Consider the following 18,470-nt stretch of genomic DNA (forward strand, 5'->3'; position numbering starts at 1 on the left):
TTGATTTGTCACTCTCACATCCTTCCCACTGACCAGGTTGTGGTTCTGACTGAGTTGGCTAAGGGGGTGGTGAGTGGAGAGCAGGAAGGGGAAGGGGCAAGGCTTGGGACTGCTGAGGGTTAATGCCCCAAAACCCAACCTTCCATCCAGTGGCCAATCAGTGTATAGCTTGCTTGTGATCCAATGAGGTGGTGGAGAAGTGATGTAATGAGAGAGGCTGGAGTTGAGCAGTTGATTCCGACATGACAGAATCCTCTTCTGCTCTTTGACAGGTTCAGGGCTGTGGTAAGTACAGACAGAACAAAGCAAGCAGCAAGGGCTTGGAACACATCACTCGATCTTCAGTCAAGTGTGACCAGCCTCTGCCACTGCAGTAATGACGATTATCTGAAATCTGAATATGTATTTATATTTGATAATAACTGGATGATTTTCTTTTATTTAAAATTAATTTAATACGGGTTTCTCTGTTTTGGGCAGTGAAAATTGATTTTTGCATTGTTGAATATTTATGGTTGAGATTTTTTTAGTCAGTAATTCGGCAGAGGCATTGATCAAGTGAAATGCTTTTAAAAGAAAATCAGAGACATAATCCATTGAGATTTTGTGTTCAATATGTAGGATTGGAATGAATTCTGGAAGGTTAATTATATTGTGTGTTGGGAATACGCCGGGGCGGAAGACAAGGTTGTGGCATATTTCAATAATTAATGTTTGCTCTCAGAGGAGATTCCTAGCTTAACATTTCTTGTAAAAAAGGAGATTTAGTTTAATTTTTGTTGAAGGATAAAGAGTCAGTGAATTAGGCAAATAAGAACAGTCTAGGTATCTGTGTGTCTATGTCTAGCTGTGTACGTGTCTGTCTGTATGTGTCTGTGTCTCTGTGTGTGTGTGTCTATATGCCTGTGTACATTGTGTGTATGTATTCACCTTTGTTTGTGTGTGTGTCTGTCTGCTGTCTAAGCTGTCTGTGTGTGTCTAGTATGTGTGTGTGTCTAGTGTGTATGTGTGTGTGTGTCTAGTGCATGTATTGTCTATTTGTGACCTACAATGAGGACAATTTCTAAAATGTAATCTTAATCTCCTGCTCTGACTTCTGCAAATCCTCATGCTGCCTGAGCCCGCCATCCTGTGACATCTCGTTTAACTGTGCGCTGGTGCTTGAGCTCTGAGACAGTCAGGCTCCAGTGTGTGAGTATCCCGATGGGATATTGTCACACTCAGTGACTCCTCACCGTGCTGAATTGGGCTGGTGTGCTTCACTGGGACTGAAGCACAAGGTTTGGTTCTGATATTACACCTCTTTGGTTATGGTCACAGGAACAGTGTCTGAAAGGTGACCTATGGACAGCACTGCAGACAACGTAACATCAGAGACAGGGTGTTGTCAATTGACACAAATCGATTAACTGAAAGCTTCTTCCAAGCTCCAGCCTCTCCTTTGTGAACCAAGCTAATTATCAATTTTTAATTCCTTAAACTCATCATTTTCCAATTTTCTCTCAGATTATATCTCCTTTCACTGTAATTGTTAACCGTCTGCTCAGGAGCGTTACTGTCATTGACTGCAGGATTATTCATGACTTAATAATGTGTCCCCCATCAAACACTCCAGGACAGGGGCAGCTCAGGGTTAGGTACATAGTAAAGCTTCCTCTACACTGTTCCCCACCAAACATTTCCAGAACAGGGACAGCGCGGGGTTAGATACAGAGTAAAGCTTCCTCTATACTGACCCCCCCCATCAAACACTCCCAGGACAGGGACAGCACTGGGTTAGATACAGAATAAAGCTCCCTCTGCACTGTCCCCCATCAAACTCTCCAGGACAGTGACAGCACAAGGTTAGGTACATAGTAAAGCTCCCTCTACACTGTTCCCCATCAAACACTTCCAGAAAAGGGACAGCCCGGGGTTAGATACAGAGTAAAGCTCCCTCTACACTGACCCCCCCATCAAACACTCCCAGAACAGGGACACCACTGGGTTAGATACAGAGTAAAGCTCCCTCTGCACTGTCCCCCATTAAACACTCCAGGACAGTGACAGCACAGGGTTAGATATAGAGTAAAGCTCTCTCTGCACTATCCCCCCATCAAACTTTCCCAAGACAGGGACAGCACGGGGTCAGATACAGAGTAAATCTCCCTCTACACTGTCCCCATCAAACACTCCCAGGACAGGGGACATGGACAGCACGGGGTTAGATACAGAGTGAAGCTCCCTCTACACTGTACCCCCCCCCCCCCCCATCAAACACTCTCCTGGACAGGGACAGCACGGGGTTAGATACAGAATAAAGTTCCCTCTACACTGACCCTCATCAAACACTGCCAGGACAGGGTCAGCACAGGGTTAGATACAGAGTAAAACTGCACTGTGACCATCAAACACGCCCAGGGCAACAAGGGGCTAGGCACAGAGTAATGCTTCCTCTCTGCTGTGCCTTTAAATATTACCATATCTGCTGAATCAAATATAGCATTGATTGCAATGCACTTGCTCCATCTCTGAATTTGCCCATTCCCATCAGTCTGACTGTAACTTTAACACCATTTCACCATCTGTAAACCCTGATGGTGGACCGGTGCTTTCAGAAATTTTCTCGTACTTATTGGTCATGATATTTTGTTCAGTTTAAAACCAGGGCTGGGTTTTCGGTATTTATCCTTGGGTTCTCTTTCCAGTGGTGAGCAGTTTAGTGATTTCAGTCAGAAACATCTACACCGGAGGTGAAAGGTAGGAACTGATGTCACCCTCACTGTCATAGTCCAGCTGCCTCCTTTAACATGGCTGTGTGCTCATTCCCAAACAGTGCCAGGGAGCACAGAAATGATCCAGTCAGTTTGAATATATTTGGGGCGATGGGGTTTAGATGAAATGTATCCTGTGGAGATTGTTAGTGCAGAGGATACTGAGGAGCTGACCAACCTGTAACTGAATGGAAGTGTTCTTGCAGTAGATTTGCTATTTTGTGAAGGATTTTCAATATTTCCCAACTTTGTGTCAAGGGATTTTATTCCAAGGTTATATCATTGCTGGATCTTTTATCACTTTATCTCTGCAGGGGAATACTGAGAGAGGACAGAACGTAATGACATTAGAAAGCTGGAGAGGTGGTGGAAAGGAGTGATCCACTGCCTGAGCCCAGTCAGTGCGGACTCAGGGACAACTTCCTGACTGCGTTTCAGTTTGGGGATGTGGGCATTGATGGTTGGCCACTTACGATACTGCCTGCCCTAATCACCCTTGATGATGATCTGCCCTCTTGAACCTCTGTCGTACATTGAAGCAGTTTATTACAACTCAGGGCCTTTCTGCACCATTTCAGAGCCAGTCACATGGCTGTAGGTGTGGAGTCACGTGTAGGCCAGACCAAGTACAGATGACCCCCATCATCCACCTCAGATGGTGGACCAGATGGGTTTCTAAATGACAATCTGGTGTTGTCATGGTCACCATAACTGCGGCTAGGTTTGACAATCTGCGTTTTAAATATAAAGTCCCAATTGCCCTCCATACCATGGCTGGATACCATCTCCAGGGTGTTACCATTCACATATTGCTCCTGTGGTTTTATGTCACAGCTACACATCACAGTTCTCTAATCTGGGAATTTGGAGGTTCCTAAGCTGAAGGAAGGTGGTAGATCCCTCCTCCATATAGGTGACCCCCCTTCCCAATTTTGGTAATTTGTCAATCCTGGTGAGTGACTTGGAGTGACTTACAGGGACTGGTGTTCCCATGTATCTGCTGCCCTTGTCCTTCAGGATGGGAGTGGTCATGGGGTTTGGAAAGTGCCGTGTACAATTACAGTCAGTTAGTGGGTAAAGGAGGTCAAATCCTGGTGCCATCTTTCCCTGAATATTCCTGTCTTTGCCTTCATTGGATATTCTGGCAATTCGAACACGGCTGCTTCTAGTGTGCTTGAACTGGTTGTAGCTGTTCAACTTGGTAAGACTGCACACTGAGCGCAGGGTGCACCTTGTCTTACTCGGGGTGGGAGAGGGGGGTAGGTTGTAGTGGTATCTGTTGGTGTCAGGGAGCTGACAGTCCCCTCTGAAGCTCACTGACAGCAGTGTGTAGATCAGGGAGCGATAGGGGGTGGGGAGCGGACACTCAACATCAGCAAGATCAATGATAAAGGTCGGGGCATCGAGACTTGAGACCTTCCACCAACATCAACAACCCCAATCCAGAGCTCCTCAACAGCTTCACCTCCTTAGCTCCACAATCACCAGCAGCACGTTCACTGAAGCCAAGATCAGGATTTCCCATTGTCCCGGGCTCACAGCAAAACTGAAGCGAAAGTACCAAGCTCTGCCTGCCCCAGGGCTGGGTCCTCACCACCTTCCTAACAGCAGTGACATAGCTGAACAGATTGCCCCTACACCACCTCAGATAAAGATCAGGCTCAGAGGGCAGGAAGCTGAGGATGGAAGGACATTGGGAGCAGGGGGTTCCCCAGCACCTTCCCCCAGTGGGTCAGTGTTGGAGCCATGTGACTGAATCCCCATAGTCAGGCCCCATGTTGAGTTCACTGCAACAGTACGCCCAGGGTGTGTCATTCAACGTGGTCTTAGAAGGAGACCTCAAGCTGACTAGCATTGGAGTCAATGTGTTCTGGCAGCTGCCTGAGTGATGGCAGAAGAGGAGTCAGCATGGAAGCAGCAAAGAGAGCCCACACAAAATCACAGCAATCAGCCTCAGGTCTGCTGAGGAAGGGCCTGTCTCTCATCAGTCAGTGATTAGCTCTGCTGCCTCGCAGTGTCAGGGAACTGGGTTTGATTCCACCCTCACTCGACTGCCTGTATGGAGTTTGCACATTTTCAGCGTGTCTACTTGGGTTTCCTCCGGGTGCTCCGGTTTCCTCCCACAATCCAAAGCTGTGCAGGTGAAGTGGATTCGCAATGGGAAATGTAGGGTATGGGGATTGGGTAGGTCTGAGTGGGAAGCTCTTCAGAGGGTCAGTGCTGACTTGATGGGCCAAATGGCCTCCTTCTGCCTTGTAGGGATTCAGTGATGGACTACATTGTCACCAGGTTTGTTGATGAGACAGGGATTGTGGGAATGTCAGCTGTGGGGAGGATACAGGAGTCTGAGAGATACAAATGGGTCAGCGGAGTGGGCAAAAAAGTGGCAGGTGGAATATAATGGGCCAAAATGTGAGGCTGTCCACTTTGGCAGGAAAAATAGAAAACTGGAACATTATTTAAAAGGAGAGAGACTGTAAAACTCTGAGGTATAGAGGGATCTGTGTATAGTGGAACATAGATTACAAGATGTGACAATGCAGGTAGTCTGGTGATTAGGAAAACCATGGGAACATTAGCCTGTGGTGTGAGAGAGCTGGAATATAGCGGTAGGGAGTGACTGCGATAACTACACAGGGAGTCATTGAGGCCACACCCAGAGTATTGTCAGTTAGTTTGGTCTCCTCCCATCGAGCTGTGTAAGGTGGCACTGGGGTCAGTTCAGGGAAGATTCCCTCAGCGGACTCCTGAGCTGTAGTTCAGGTTTGTTTATGGGGAAAGGTTGAGCAGATTGGGCCTGAGTACAGAAGTTTAGAAAAATGAAAGCTAATCTTCCTGAAACCTCCAGGCTTTAGCCCAAATGCTTCCTGCTGAATGTGGGAGCAGTGATTGAGCATATTGATCGCAGAGGGAATGACACATTAATCACTGCCAGACTCTGTTGAGCTCAGTCTCCATACTCTGTAGCAGCAATATCTCTCTGCATGGCTATCAGGAAATTCGATACACACTTCCGTGACCCAGTGAAGCCAATTCTGACTCAACAATTCTGTCAATTGCAGATGAAATCCAAAGGATTCAGGGAAAGCCAAGGCTGCCCAACCCACTCAGAAATCTATCTCCTTCAGGTTAATGGTACTTTCAAAATATTACAATCACTGTTTCCTACCCTACCTCCTCGCTTCAATCAACACCCCAACGCATCATCTGGCTGCACACAAACCCCAATCTCCTCCTCACCAATTCATCCGCTGCAAAGGAAGCTGTCCAGAAAGCTATCGGTCAGAGAGCTCCAGTCCCTTCGAGATATAAACCTATCTTTACTTTGAGATATCTTGTGTTATGTGACACTATTACCAGACAGACTTCAGGCAAACCCAACCGCTGAAGACTGGGCATCCATGGCACACTGTGGGCCTTCAGGAACAGCAGCAGAATCAGCAAGCTCTTTTTGTTTTGATTCACTAGTGGGATGTGAGTGCTGCTGGCTGGCCCTTGAGAAAGTGATTGTGATCTATGTGTTACTGTTCCAACACAACAGGACCAGGGTAGTATCCAGCCTCGGGCTGAAAAGTGGCAACGAACATTCATGCCACACTAACTCCAGGCAATGACTATTTTCAATAACAGACAATCTAATTGCCCCTTGACATTCAATAGTGTTACCATCACTGAATCCTTTACTATCAACATACAGAGGGTTACCATTGACCAGAAGCCCAACTGGATTAGCCACATAAACACAGTAGCGATAAGAGCAAGTCAGGGTGGTTAACACTGCAGTGAATTACTCCCCTCCTGACTCCCCAAAGCCTACCCACCATCCACAAGGCACAAGTCTGGAGTGTAATAGAATACTCTCCACTTGTCTGGAGAGGGGCAACTCAACAACATTTAAGAAGTTTGATACCATCCAGGGCAAAGCAGCCACTTGATTGGCACCACATCCACAAACATCCACACCCTCCACCACTGATGCTCAGTAACAGCAGTGTGCACTATCTACAAGATGCACTGCAGAAATTCACCAAAGATCCTCAGACTGCACCTTCCAAACCCATGAACACTTCCATCTAGAAGGACAAGGGCGGCTGATACATGGGAACCCCGACCCCTGCAAGTTCCCTCCAAGCCACTCCCCATCCTGACCTGGATATACATCACTGTTCCTTCAGTGTTGCTGGGTCAAAATCCTGGAATTCCCTCCTTAAGGGCATTGTGAGTCCACCCACAGCACATGGACTGTAGCGGTTCAAGAAGGCAGCTCACCCCCCCTTCTCAAGGGGTAACTAGGGACAGGCAATAAATGCTGGGCCCAGCCAGTGATGCCCATGTCCTATGAATGAACAGAAACACTCCACAATAAACCCCAAGACCCACAGCACTCTCCCCAACCTGCTACAGGTGGTCATATCAAGCACTGGTCTCTCTGCCCACTAACATGGCAAAAGGATATTGTCTGGGAGCAGCCCCTATGCCATACTTGCGATAACAGATTATTAGCAGACCATTGTGTGTGTGGAGGCAGTCACAAACCACAGGACAGCTTTGAAAAAAAAAGAGAAGCTAGATGTCATGAAATATTTACGCTGGTTCTGCCTCAGGTTCAGCACTTTCCTGAGAGATGAGAATGGCCACCTGGTGGCAGCACAGAGTCAAGGAACCCAGCATCAGCCAATACTGAAACAAGACAGTGTGATAGCAGACTGCAGGAACAATGAATAGAACTCCTACTGCCGCAAACACTGACATTTCACAGGACGTGGGTGTTACTGGCTGGGCCCAGCATTTATTGCCTGTCCATTGTTGCCCTTGAGAAGGTGAGGGTGAGCCTCTATCTTGAACTGCTACAGTCCATGTGCTGTGGGTTAATCTTCAATGCCCTTAGGGATTGCAGGATTTTGACCCAGTGACACTGAAGTAACGGCGATATATTTCCAAGTCAGGATGGGGAGGGGCTTGGTGGGTAACTTGGTGTTTCCCCTGTGTCTCCTGTCCTTGTTCTTCTAGATGGAATTGGCTGTGGGTTTGGAAGGTGCTGTCTGAGGATCTTTGGTGAATTTCTGCAGAGCATCGTGTAGATAGTACAAACTGCTGCTACTGAGCATCGGTGATGGAGGGAGGGGATGTTTCTGGATGTGGTGCCAATCAAGCGGCTGGGTGGTGTTAAGCTTTTTGAGTGTTGTTGGAGCTGCACCCAACTAGGCAAGTGGGGAAAATGCCATCACACTCCTGACGTGTGCCTGAGGAATGGTGGACAGGATTTGAGCAGGCAGGAGGGGAGTTGGTCACCACAGTATTTCTATGGGGGAATCCAGTTGAGTTTCTACTCACACTGAATCCCCAGGACATTGCTATCAGGGGATTCAGTGATGGTAGCACCATTGACTATCAAAGGGAACTGATTAAATTGCCTCTTATTAGAGATGGTCATTGCCTCGCATTTGTGTATTGCAAAAAGTTACTTGTTACTTTTCAGCCCAAGCCTGGATATTGTACAGATTTTGTTAGATTTAGACATGGACTGCTTCAGTATCTGTGGAGTTGCAACTAGTGCTGAACATTATGCAATCAACAATGACCATCCCCACTTCGGACCTTATGGTGGAAGGAAGACCATTGATGAAGCAGCTGAAGATGGTTAGGCCTAGGACACTCCCCTGAGGAACTCCCATGACCCCAGGTTATAGTCCAACAGGTTTATTTGAAATCACAAGCTTTCAGAGCGCTGCTCCTTCACATGATGAAGCTTGTGAAGCAGTTTTGTGAAGCATAGCTTCACAAGCTTTCATCATGTGAAGGAGCAGCGCTCTGAAAGCTTGTGATTTCAAATAAACCTGTGGGGACCATAACCTGGGGTCATGTGATTTTGGGCTTTGTCCACCCCAGTCCAACACCGACCCCTACACATCTGAGGAACTCCTGCAGTGATGTCCTAGAGCTGGGATACTGACCTCTAGCAACCTCCGATGTGACAGGTATGACTCCAACCAGCTGAGGGTTCGCCCCCCTCCGATTCCCATTGATTCCAGTTTTGTTAAGGCCACACTTGGTTGAGTTCAGCTCTTGTGTCCATACAGTGTGAATGTAGGCCATTCGGCCAATCGAGGCCATGCCATCCCACCCACACCCGCCACCCTACGCTATACCCTACGTAAACAGGAGCACCCGGAGGAAATCCACACAGACACGGGGAGAGTGTGCAAACTCCGCACAATCACTCACCCAAGGCTGGAATCGAACCCGGGTCCTTGGTGCTGTGAGGCAGCAGCACTAACCACTGAACCACAGTGCTGCCTTGTTTGACCCAAGGCTGTAATGAGGTCAGGAGCTGAGTGACCCTGGCGGAACCCAAACTGGGCGTCACTGAGCAGGTTATTGCTGAGCAGGTGCTGCTTGATAGCCCTGTTACTGATACCCTCCAACACTTTACTGAGAATCGAGAGGAGACTGATGGGACGGTAACTGACTGGGTTGAATTTTAAGTACAGGACATACCTGGTCAATTTTCCACATTGTCGGGTAGATGTCAGTGGTGTAACTGTACTGGAACAGCTTGTCTCGGGGAGCTGCAAGTTCTGGAGCACAAGCCTTCAGAACTATTGCCAGAATATTGCCAGGGCCCGTAGCCTTTGCATTATTCAGTGTCTCCGACTGTTTCATGATATCACAAGGAGTGAATCGACGTGGCTGGAGACTGGTGTCTGTAATGCTGGGGACCACTGGAGGAGGCTTTTGGTAATAATGATTGTTACATCCCATAATCATAAATACTGGCTGTAATAGCAGGGTCTGGACCATGGCCTTGTTCCAAACAAAAACTGCAATATCCCATAACTGGGAACATTATAAGGACAGCATCTGGAATACCCATGATTCCACATTCTAGTAACTGGCTCGGTACTATCCCATTGGGCCAAACACTGACTGCAGTAGCCCCTGTATTATACACAGCAGCTAAACTCTCTGTACATTACCACATCATCAGTCAGAGGTAACATACAGAGAATACTGGAGAAACTCAGCAGGTCTGGCAACCACTGTGGAGAAAAATCAGAATTAAGACTCCCAGTCCACTGTGATTCAAATTTGATTCGATCCTCTCGGGATGACCGGGGATGGACAATATAACAGAGTGTCTTCCTCCCTCTGCACAGATGCTGCAAGACCTGCTGAGTTCTTTCAGCACTTGCTGTTTCATTTCAGATTTCCAGCATCTGCTGTATTTTGCTTTCTAGACTGTCAATCCAATTCTGTAGGAAACTGCCAGGATTTCTCTGATTCCTTTGCTGCGTTTCCTGCTCTAGCCTCCAGGTGAAATGTTGAGGTTTGCGTGTCGGCTGCTCCTGTTTCAGAATATTGAAGCTCTACTCATTTTTTGCTTTTCTTTTTGCAGGTGGTTATTCTGAACCTCGGTCTTCCATTCTGTATTTCTGGGTCAGCGCGGCAGCAATTCATCCAGTTACCATGTCACTGTCTGGTATGTTTCACCCTGTCTCCCGCAATGCCATTTCAACACACCAGACTGCCACAGATTACCCCAGATAGTGAGAACGAGACCGAGACAGTGCAGGCGAGCTTATTAACATGAGACAGCAGATACGCACACAGCCATTTCACCCTTACAGTGACACAAGCCAGTCCCGAAAAGAAAAGAATACCCCTTAATCCTCAAAAACATAATCATGAAATGTAACGTGGGTAGAGTCCAGTCCCATCTCTCCATGTGCACAAACAGGGTTTCTGATCACAACAGATATTTACCAATCAGCCTGTCCAGAGATGTTATTACACACTACTGGAGTAGATCAAACAGAACTCCGTCCTCCTGTTTCAGAGATTGGGACACTACCACTACAACACCACAGCCCCCTTTTAATAACAGTATTGGTCACAGTTGTAATAATTGTTTCAGTAACTGCCAAGTTCCGGTACATTGCTCTAACTCCAGATTTAAAAATAATTATTTTTCTTGAGACTCTGGTGTCCCTAACTGCCATAATCTGAGTGTCTCACTTGGCCCTTTCAGAGTCACCCCATTGTAATGGGTCTGGAGTCACGTGTAGGCCAGTGTAGGTAAGGGTGGAAGATTTCCTTTCCTAAAGGGCATTATTGAACCAGATCGTTTGTTATGACAATAGACTATTATTTATAATCGTGCAGGGCAATTAGGGGATTGACAATAAAAACGGGTCTAGCTAGCAATGTTCACATCCCACAGGTGAATTTTAAAAATATTATACTCCGCTACTGTCTCCCTATAAATGTCGATATGATTCTTTGGGGGTTTTGAGAAGATTTGTAGCTCAGGTTGAGGTTCTGGATGTAGGTTTGCTCGCTGAGCTGGAAGGTTCGTTTTTAAACGTTTTGTCACCAACTAGGTAACATCTTCAGTGGGTCTCAGGTGAAGCAGTGTACATGATTCCTATTTTCTATTTATATATTTGGATTTCTTTGGGTTGGTGATGTCATTTTCTGTGGTGATGTCACTTCCTGTTCTATTCTTGCAAAATACCATGCAAGAACTGTGATAAACACTACATTGGGCAAACAGGCAGAAAACTAGCCACCAGGATACATGAACACCAACTCGCCACAAAACGACATGACCTTCTGTCACTAGTATCCTTACATATTGATAAGGAAGGGCACCACTTCGACTGGGACAACACATCCATCTTAGATCAAGCCAAACAGAGACACGCATGAGAATTCCTAGAAGCATTCCAACTGGAACTCTATTAACAAACACATCGAGTTAGACTCCATCTACCACCCCCTGAGAAAAAGAACAGGAAATGACATCACCAATCCAAAGAAACCCAAATATATAAATAGAAAGCAGGAATCATGTACACTGCTTTGCCTGAGGACCACTGAAGATGTTACCTAGTAGGGTGACAAGATGTCTGGAAATGAACCACCCAGCTCTGCGAGCAAACCTACATCCATGATTCTTTGGGACAGCATCCAAAAGATTACGCTGAGATTGATGTGTTTCAGTGAGTGAGGGCTGAGGACATCGCTATCACACAATGTATTCTCATTGTTCTGTCTCTGTTCACTTCCAGCGTACAAACAGAAGATGAAAGAACTTCCTCTTTTTAACCTTCTCTGTTCCTGCTTCAACCCAGAGCCTCGTAATAAAACTCTCTATAAGTTTGAAGGTGAGTGATAGTGGATGGTCTCCGTGTTGTGAGGACAGGGCTTAGACAGCGATATCTGCAGTGACAGCTGAGCCACTATTTTTAGACAGCGCCACCACTGGTGGGAGGGTGCCATGTCAGTGTGACATGTTTACATTGGAAAAGAACTGATTACATTTTTTATTTATAGTTTCTCGTTATGTGAGCATCACCAACTGGGTCAGCATTTGTTGCTCATCTCTAATTCCTCTTGAACTGTGTGGCTTGCTAGGGCCATTTCAGAGGGCAGTGAAGGGTCAAACCACATTGCTGTAGATATGGAGTCACGTGTAGGCCTGACCAAGGAAGCAACTGAAAATGTGTTGCTGGTTAAAGCACAGCAGGTTAGGCAGCATTAGGAATTCCTGATGAAGGGCTTATGCCCGAAACGTCGAATTTCCTGTTCCTAGGATGCTGCCTAATGTTGGGATGTATATCTATACGCCTAGGGAGGGTAGACCTGTAGTTGCTGCTTGGGAAATCGGGGGGCGCTGCGGAGCTGCTGTTTGGACTGTTTACCGAAACTGCCTGTGCAGCTGGACTACCAAGGTCAGACCAATACAATGGCAGCCTTTACTCGGAGACCTTGTTTACAAGACAGACCATCTCGTGGATACCTGCCAAGGCCGAGGCCTGTTCACAGGAAGCCTTTGTCTGTGAGAGATCACGTGTGTGAGTGACTACGTAGCGTTAGCTTAGCGAACAATATATCAAGCAGGGGTTTTTGGAAAGATTTCAGAAGGCGCTTTCTCCAGTGAGCAGTAAATATCTCACTGTATTGCGTACGTCTCTCTCTCAGTAAAAGCTTATATTTTGAATCAGATCCAGTGTCTCTCTCCTTCAAACGAACACCGGGGACGGTAGCTCCATCCTAACACTAACCTGCTGTGCTTTAACCAGCAACACATTTTCAGCTGTGATCTCCAGCATCTGCAGACCTCATTTTTTGACCAAGGAAGCAAAGCAGGTTCTCTTCCCTAAGAGAGGACCAGATGTGTTTTTATGACAATTGATGATAATTACCAATGTCACAATCACCAAGACTTCAAATCCAGATTTATTGATTGAATTGGAAATTCTGGCTGTGGTGAGATTTGATACCATGGCCCCTAATCAGAAGGCAGACCTCTAGATGTACTGTGGCCCAGTTGCCTCAATTTCCTGTTCGTCATCATGACAGAGACTTGGGCCAACACCTTCCAGCACATTGATCAAGGCCAGCTGGAGGGACAAAGACCTACTAACGTACTCCTGACACTGAGTGACAGGGCACAGTAACTACTATGGGTTACAGCAGGATACTGCAGAGGGGAACAGACAGCTGAAGGCAGTGATACAACTGTAGGAGGTTGGTGTGGAGTGCAGCAGCATATGGACTTCAGCTCTCTGGATCTGAGGAGGAAATCTAGGGTTACTGTTGGGATGGCGAGGGACCAGGTAACTGGGGTCACCAGGTTACAAAAAGGTTGCAGATGGGAACAACATATAATGAGGAAGATAAATGAATGTTAGCCTTTATCCTGATTTCCGGGATTCACAAAGAAAGAATTCATCTTGAAGTTGATGTTTGTCAGATCTGAGTATTCCACATCATGAAGGAGAGATTGGTTTTTGGAGATTCTCCAGGATTACAGCAAGACAGGTACTCACATCATGGTTAAGGTAGGGGAATGTTGAAAGAGAAATGGTTCCTTTTGCTGAGACCATCTGGAACTGAACTTATTCCTAAACTTAGAGACAGGTTATTCTGGAGTAATGTCACATTGAAGTGCCCATTTCTAGGCTGAGGTGCTAAGATTTTTTTTTGGATAAAGAGATCAAGAGAAATGGAAGATATCCAACGTGATCTCGTTGAATGGTGGAACAGACTCGATGGGCTGAATAGCCTCCTCTTGTTCCAGTGTAACAGACTCAAGGAGGGGGCTGAATGGCCTCCTGCTGTTCCTGTGTAACATACCCGAGGGGCTGAATGGCCTCCTGCTGAACCACGTAACTAGCTGATTTGCTTTCCTTTCAGACCCCGTTGACCTGAACTGGTGCTTCATATCTGACATGGAGGTGAAGGAGCTGAACAAGAGAGCGTCAGGCCTGTCCTTCGAAGTCATCCTGAAACCACCGTCATTTGAGGGAGTCCCAGAATTCCACACTGCCTTGCCAAAGAAACGGGATCCTTCCCTCGAGGAGATCCAGAAAAAACTTGAGGCTGCTGAAGAGAGACGGAAGGTACAGTCCATAGAAATCCCAGATCACCGAGGGGAATATCCGCACTCCGAGCGGAGTCTCTCAGGGAATATCCGCACTCCGAGCGGAGTCTCTCAGGGAATATCCGCACTCCGAGGGGAGATTGTCAGGGAATATCCGCACACTGAGGGGAATCTCTCGGGACATTGTAGGTGGTAGTATGGTGGCTCAGTGGTTAGCACTGCTGCCTCACAGCACCAGGGTCCCAGGTTCGATTCCAGCCTCGGGTGACTGTCTTTGTGGAGTTTGCACATTCTCCCTGTGTCTGTGTGGGTTTCCTCCCACAGTCAAATGATGTGCAGGTCAGGTGGATTGGCCATGCTAAATTTCCCCATAGTGTTAGATCAGTTAGTCAGAAGGAAATGGGTCTGGGTAGGTTACTCGTCGGAGGGTCAGTGTGGACTGGTTGGGCCAAAGGGCCTGTTTCCACACTGTAGGGAATCTAAACAAAAAAATTGGACTCTGGGGGAGTCTCTCAAGGAATATCTAGACACCGATTCTCAGGGAAAAGCCGGACTCTGGGGGGAGTCTCTTAGGAGGATGTATGGACTCTGTTGTTCCAACGTTTTTTTGACGGTAGTTTTTCTTGGTTTAGTGTCAGGAAGCAGAGTTACTGAAGCACCTGGCAGAAAAGAGGGAACACGAGCGAGATGTGATCCAGAAAGCTATCGAGGAGAACAACAATTTCATCAAGATGGCGAAGGAGAAACTGGAGCTGCGGAACGAGATCCAGAAGGAAAACCGTGAAGCTCACCTGGCGGCCATGCTGGATCGACTGCAGGAGAAGGTGAGACGTTCCCGTCCCATCGACTGGACTGAGCCCAGGGGAAGGGATGGGTTCAACCGAATACACCTGAGGCCCGCGGGGGCAGAATGGCCTGGGGCCATGAGGGGAGTGTGTAGACTATTATGTAGACTATTAATCAGAAGGTTTCAGTGCAGTAGGCCATTCAGCCCCATTGATCCTGCTCTGCCAGGCAATGAGATCATGGCTAATCTGATGACCCTCTAACAAACAGTAAACTGCAGATGTTGAAAGTCAGAAACAAAAACAGATGTTATTCGGAAAACTCAGCAGGTCTGGCAGCATCTGTGGTAAGAAAGCAGAACATCTGGGGCCCTCAGAACTTCACTGCATTTTTTCAGCGATTTCTGCTAAGTTTCAATTCTACTTTCCTGCTTTATCCCCGAACTTCAATTCCCTTTCTGATTAAAAATCCATCTTCCTCAGTCTTGAGTATACTTTCTCACCCAGCCATGACAGTCCTCTGTGGTAATGAATTCCACAGACTCAAAGCCCTCTCTGAGAGAAGGCGTTCCTCCTCACCTGTCTTGAATATGTGAGCCCTTAGGCTGAGACTATGTTCTCTGGGCCTAGTCCCTCCCATAATGGGAAACTATCTCTCTGCTTTGACCCTGTCAAGTCCCCTCAAAATCTTGTGTGTTTCAATAAGGTCGCCTCTCATTTTTCTATATTCTAATGAGTACAGGCCTAATCAATGTAATTTGACCTCACAAGATAGTCCCTCTATACCGAATATCAGCCCAGTGATCCTGCTCCAGACAGCGTCCAATGCCAGGACACCTTTCTTCAGATAAAGAACCAAAACTCTTCCCAGTATTCCAGTTGTGGTCAGACCAGTGCTATTTCTATTTCTTATTTTCTATTTCCTTTGAAATTTGCCTTCCCTCTTACCCACGGAATTTTGCTTTTTGTAGTTCATGGACAAAGACTCCCAAATCCCTCTGTTCGGAAGCTTTCTGCAGTCTTCCAATAATATTAGGGCGGCACGGTGGCACAGTGGTTAGCACTGCTGCCTCATAGCACCAGCGACCTGGGTTCAATTCCCGCCTCAGGCGACTGACTGTGTGGAGTTTGCACGTTCTCCCCCGTGTCTGCGTGGGTTTCCTCCGGGTGCTCCGGTTTCCTCCCACAGTCCAAAGATGTGCAGGTCAGGGTGAATTGGCCATGCTAAATTGCCCGTAGTGTTAGGTAAGGGGTATATGTAGGGGTATGGGTGGGTTGCGCTTCGGCGGGTCGGTGTGGACTTGTTGGGCCGAAGGGCCTGTTTCCACACTGTAAGTAATCTAATCTAAAGAATCTTAAGGGCGGCACGGTGGCACAGTGGTTAGCACTGCTGCCTCACAGCGCCTGTAGACCTGGGTTCAATTCCCGACTCAGGCGACTGACTGTGTGGAGTTTGCACGTTCTCCCCGTGTCTGCGTGGGTTTCCTCCGGGTGCTCCGGTTTCCTCCCACAGTCCAAAGATGTGCGGGTCAGGTGAATTGGCCAAGCTAAATTGCCCGTAGTGATAGGTAAGGGGTAAATGTAGGGGTATGGGTGGGTTGCGCTTCGGCGGGTCGGTGTGGACTTGTTGGGCCGAAGGGCCTGTTTCCACACTGTAAGTCTAAGTCTAAGTCTAAGTCTAAGTCTAATATTCAGCTCCTCTGTTCTTTCTGCCAAAGGGAATGGCCTCACACTTCTTTAAGTTATATTCCTTCTGCCAAGTTTTTGTCCACTCACTTCCTGTGTCAATATCCTGGGGCAAACTCTTCCTCATTACTTAGCTTCCCACCCTATTGTTGTGTTATTCACAAACTTGACAACAGTACATTCACTTTTCTCATCCAGGTCATTATTATATATTGTAAATAATTCTGGCCCCGCAATGATTCCTGTGACACTCCAACAGCTGCAGGTTTCCATCCTCAAAATGCCCTCTTTATCCTCACTATTAGCCTTCTATTAGTTAGCCAATCCCCTGTCCATACTGTGTGGGACCTTTACTGTGGAATGTGAGGGTTCTGCTGGGATGTGTGAACTCTGGGTCATGTTGAATACTGAAGGTTATCACTGGTTAGTGAATGAGGATCTCACATTGGCATTGTTGATATAGACTACCAGAGAGAAATGGAGGAAAGTCCCGCAAAAGAAAACATCAGTTAGTGAAGAATTGAGAAAGACACTGGACAGCAGTAAAGGGCAGGTACTGGGTATCTAACCCTGTGTGGTCCCCTTCCTGGGACTGTTTGATGGGAACAGTTTCGAGGGAGCTTTATTCTGTATCTAACCCCGTGCTGTCCCTGCCCTGGGGAGTGTTTGATGTGGACAGTGTAGAGGGAGCTTTACTCTATATCTAAGCCTGTGCTATCCCTGTCTTGGGATTGTTTAATGGGGACAGTATAGTGGGAGATTTACTCTGAATTGAACCTCGTGCTGTCCCTGTCCTGGGAGTGTTTGATGGGGGGACAATGTAGAGGGAGCTTTACTCTGTATCTAACCCCATGCTGTCCATGTCCTGGGAGTGTTTGATGGGGAGACAGTGTAGAGGGAGCTTTACTCTGTATCTAACTCCGTGCTGTCCCTCTAACTTTCTAATAGCTGTTTTTTTATTCTAGGACAGGCGTGCAGAGGTGGTCCGAGAAAACAAAAGACTCCGAGCCAGTGCAGCGCAGTTGAGGATCCTGAATTAGGATCGGCTCTGGGCCCCTCTGGGTTTTTACTGTAAATAGTCGATTGAAATAAAGAGCGCAGCTGGCTTTATAGGGAGAGGAAACACCATCGGCAGCGAGCGTGAACTGAAATGTTAACTCCATTCTTTAATCCAGAGCAGTCTGGGTCTGGTCGTGTCTCACTATCCGTCTTCACTCTGTTACTGTGAGTCTCACTGACAGAGCCAGCTCTGATTGCTGAAAGTTCGATTCTCAGCTCACAGGCAGTCAGGGATGTTGGCATTGCTCGTGATACTCCCACTCTGAGAATGAATCAAACCAATGTATGATCAGCTTTGGTCACTGTCTGTCATCTCGTCTGTCTGATTCCTGAATAATATTTCACACAATGATTGGAAAGTGATTTCTTCATTCATTGCAGAAACTAACTTACATTGTTTTCTTAAAAAAAGTCATACAAGCTTCAGAAAAGCACAAACTACATTAGACTTGTCAAAAATAACTTAATTGTTTCATTTCCAGTGAGAATCTATCAACACAAACTCAGCTTAATAGGCCCCACTCCCCAATTTTACCAACCAATTTCAATCAGCACCCTTACTTTATACATATGTATATTTTCAAATGATTTTTCATGTTATCCCTTTCAACCAAGTTTGTTTTGATTTAAAAGATATAACCTCTGCAAACACTGATGTACACACACATCCTCTGATACAAACACATCAACATGCAAACTCCCTTTCTCTCTCTGTCTCTCTCACACACACAGACACACACACACACACACACACACACACCCTCTGATACAAACACATCAACATGCAAACTCCCTTTC

General features: G+C 46.8%; 1 protein-coding gene across 3 annotated transcripts; it reads left to right on the forward strand.

The window, feature by feature from the left end:
• Window positions 1-224: 224 nt before the first annotated feature.
• On the forward strand, window positions 225-18,031 carry LOC132819302 (stathmin-4-like). Of its 3 annotated transcripts, none has more exons than XM_060830745.1 (6): window positions 225-285; window positions 10,150-10,233; window positions 11,825-11,920; window positions 13,956-14,161; window positions 14,775-14,966; window positions 17,584-18,031. In XM_060830745.1, the coding sequence occupies exons 2-6, from the start codon at window positions 10,221-10,223 to the stop codon at window positions 17,686-17,688; spliced, it is 612 nt and encodes a 203-aa protein (XP_060686728.1). In that variant the 5' UTR covers window positions 225-285; window positions 10,150-10,220; the 3' UTR covers window positions 17,689-18,031. The 3 variants fall into 3 exon arrangements, with proteins under 3 accessions (XP_060686728.1, XP_060686729.1, XP_060686727.1); XM_060830746.1 differs by lacking the exon at window positions 225-285 and adding an exon at window positions 301-373 and having other exon boundaries at window positions 17,579-18,031; XM_060830744.1 differs by lacking the exon at window positions 225-285 and adding an exon at window positions 301-373.
• The last annotated feature ends 439 nt before the right edge of the window (window positions 18,032-18,470 follow it).

The sequence above is a fragment of the Hemiscyllium ocellatum genome, chromosome 10 (genome assembly GCF_020745735.1).
Source record: "Hemiscyllium ocellatum isolate sHemOce1 chromosome 10, sHemOce1.pat.X.cur, whole genome shotgun sequence".
Lineage (NCBI taxonomy): Eukaryota > Metazoa > Chordata > Chondrichthyes > Orectolobiformes > Hemiscylliidae > Hemiscyllium > Hemiscyllium ocellatum.

Excerpts from the sequence above, each read along its gene's own strand:
- LOC132819302 (XM_060830745.1), top strand. Across the intron at positions 11,921-13,955 it reads AACTCTCTATAAGTTTGAAG|ACCCCGTTGACCTGAACTGG; the intron begins GTGAGTGATAGT and ends CTTTCCTTTCAG. Across the intron at positions 14,967-17,583 it reads TGGATCGACTGCAGGAGAAG|GCGTGCAGAGGTGGTCCGAG; the intron begins GTGAGACGTTCC and ends ATTCTAGGACAG.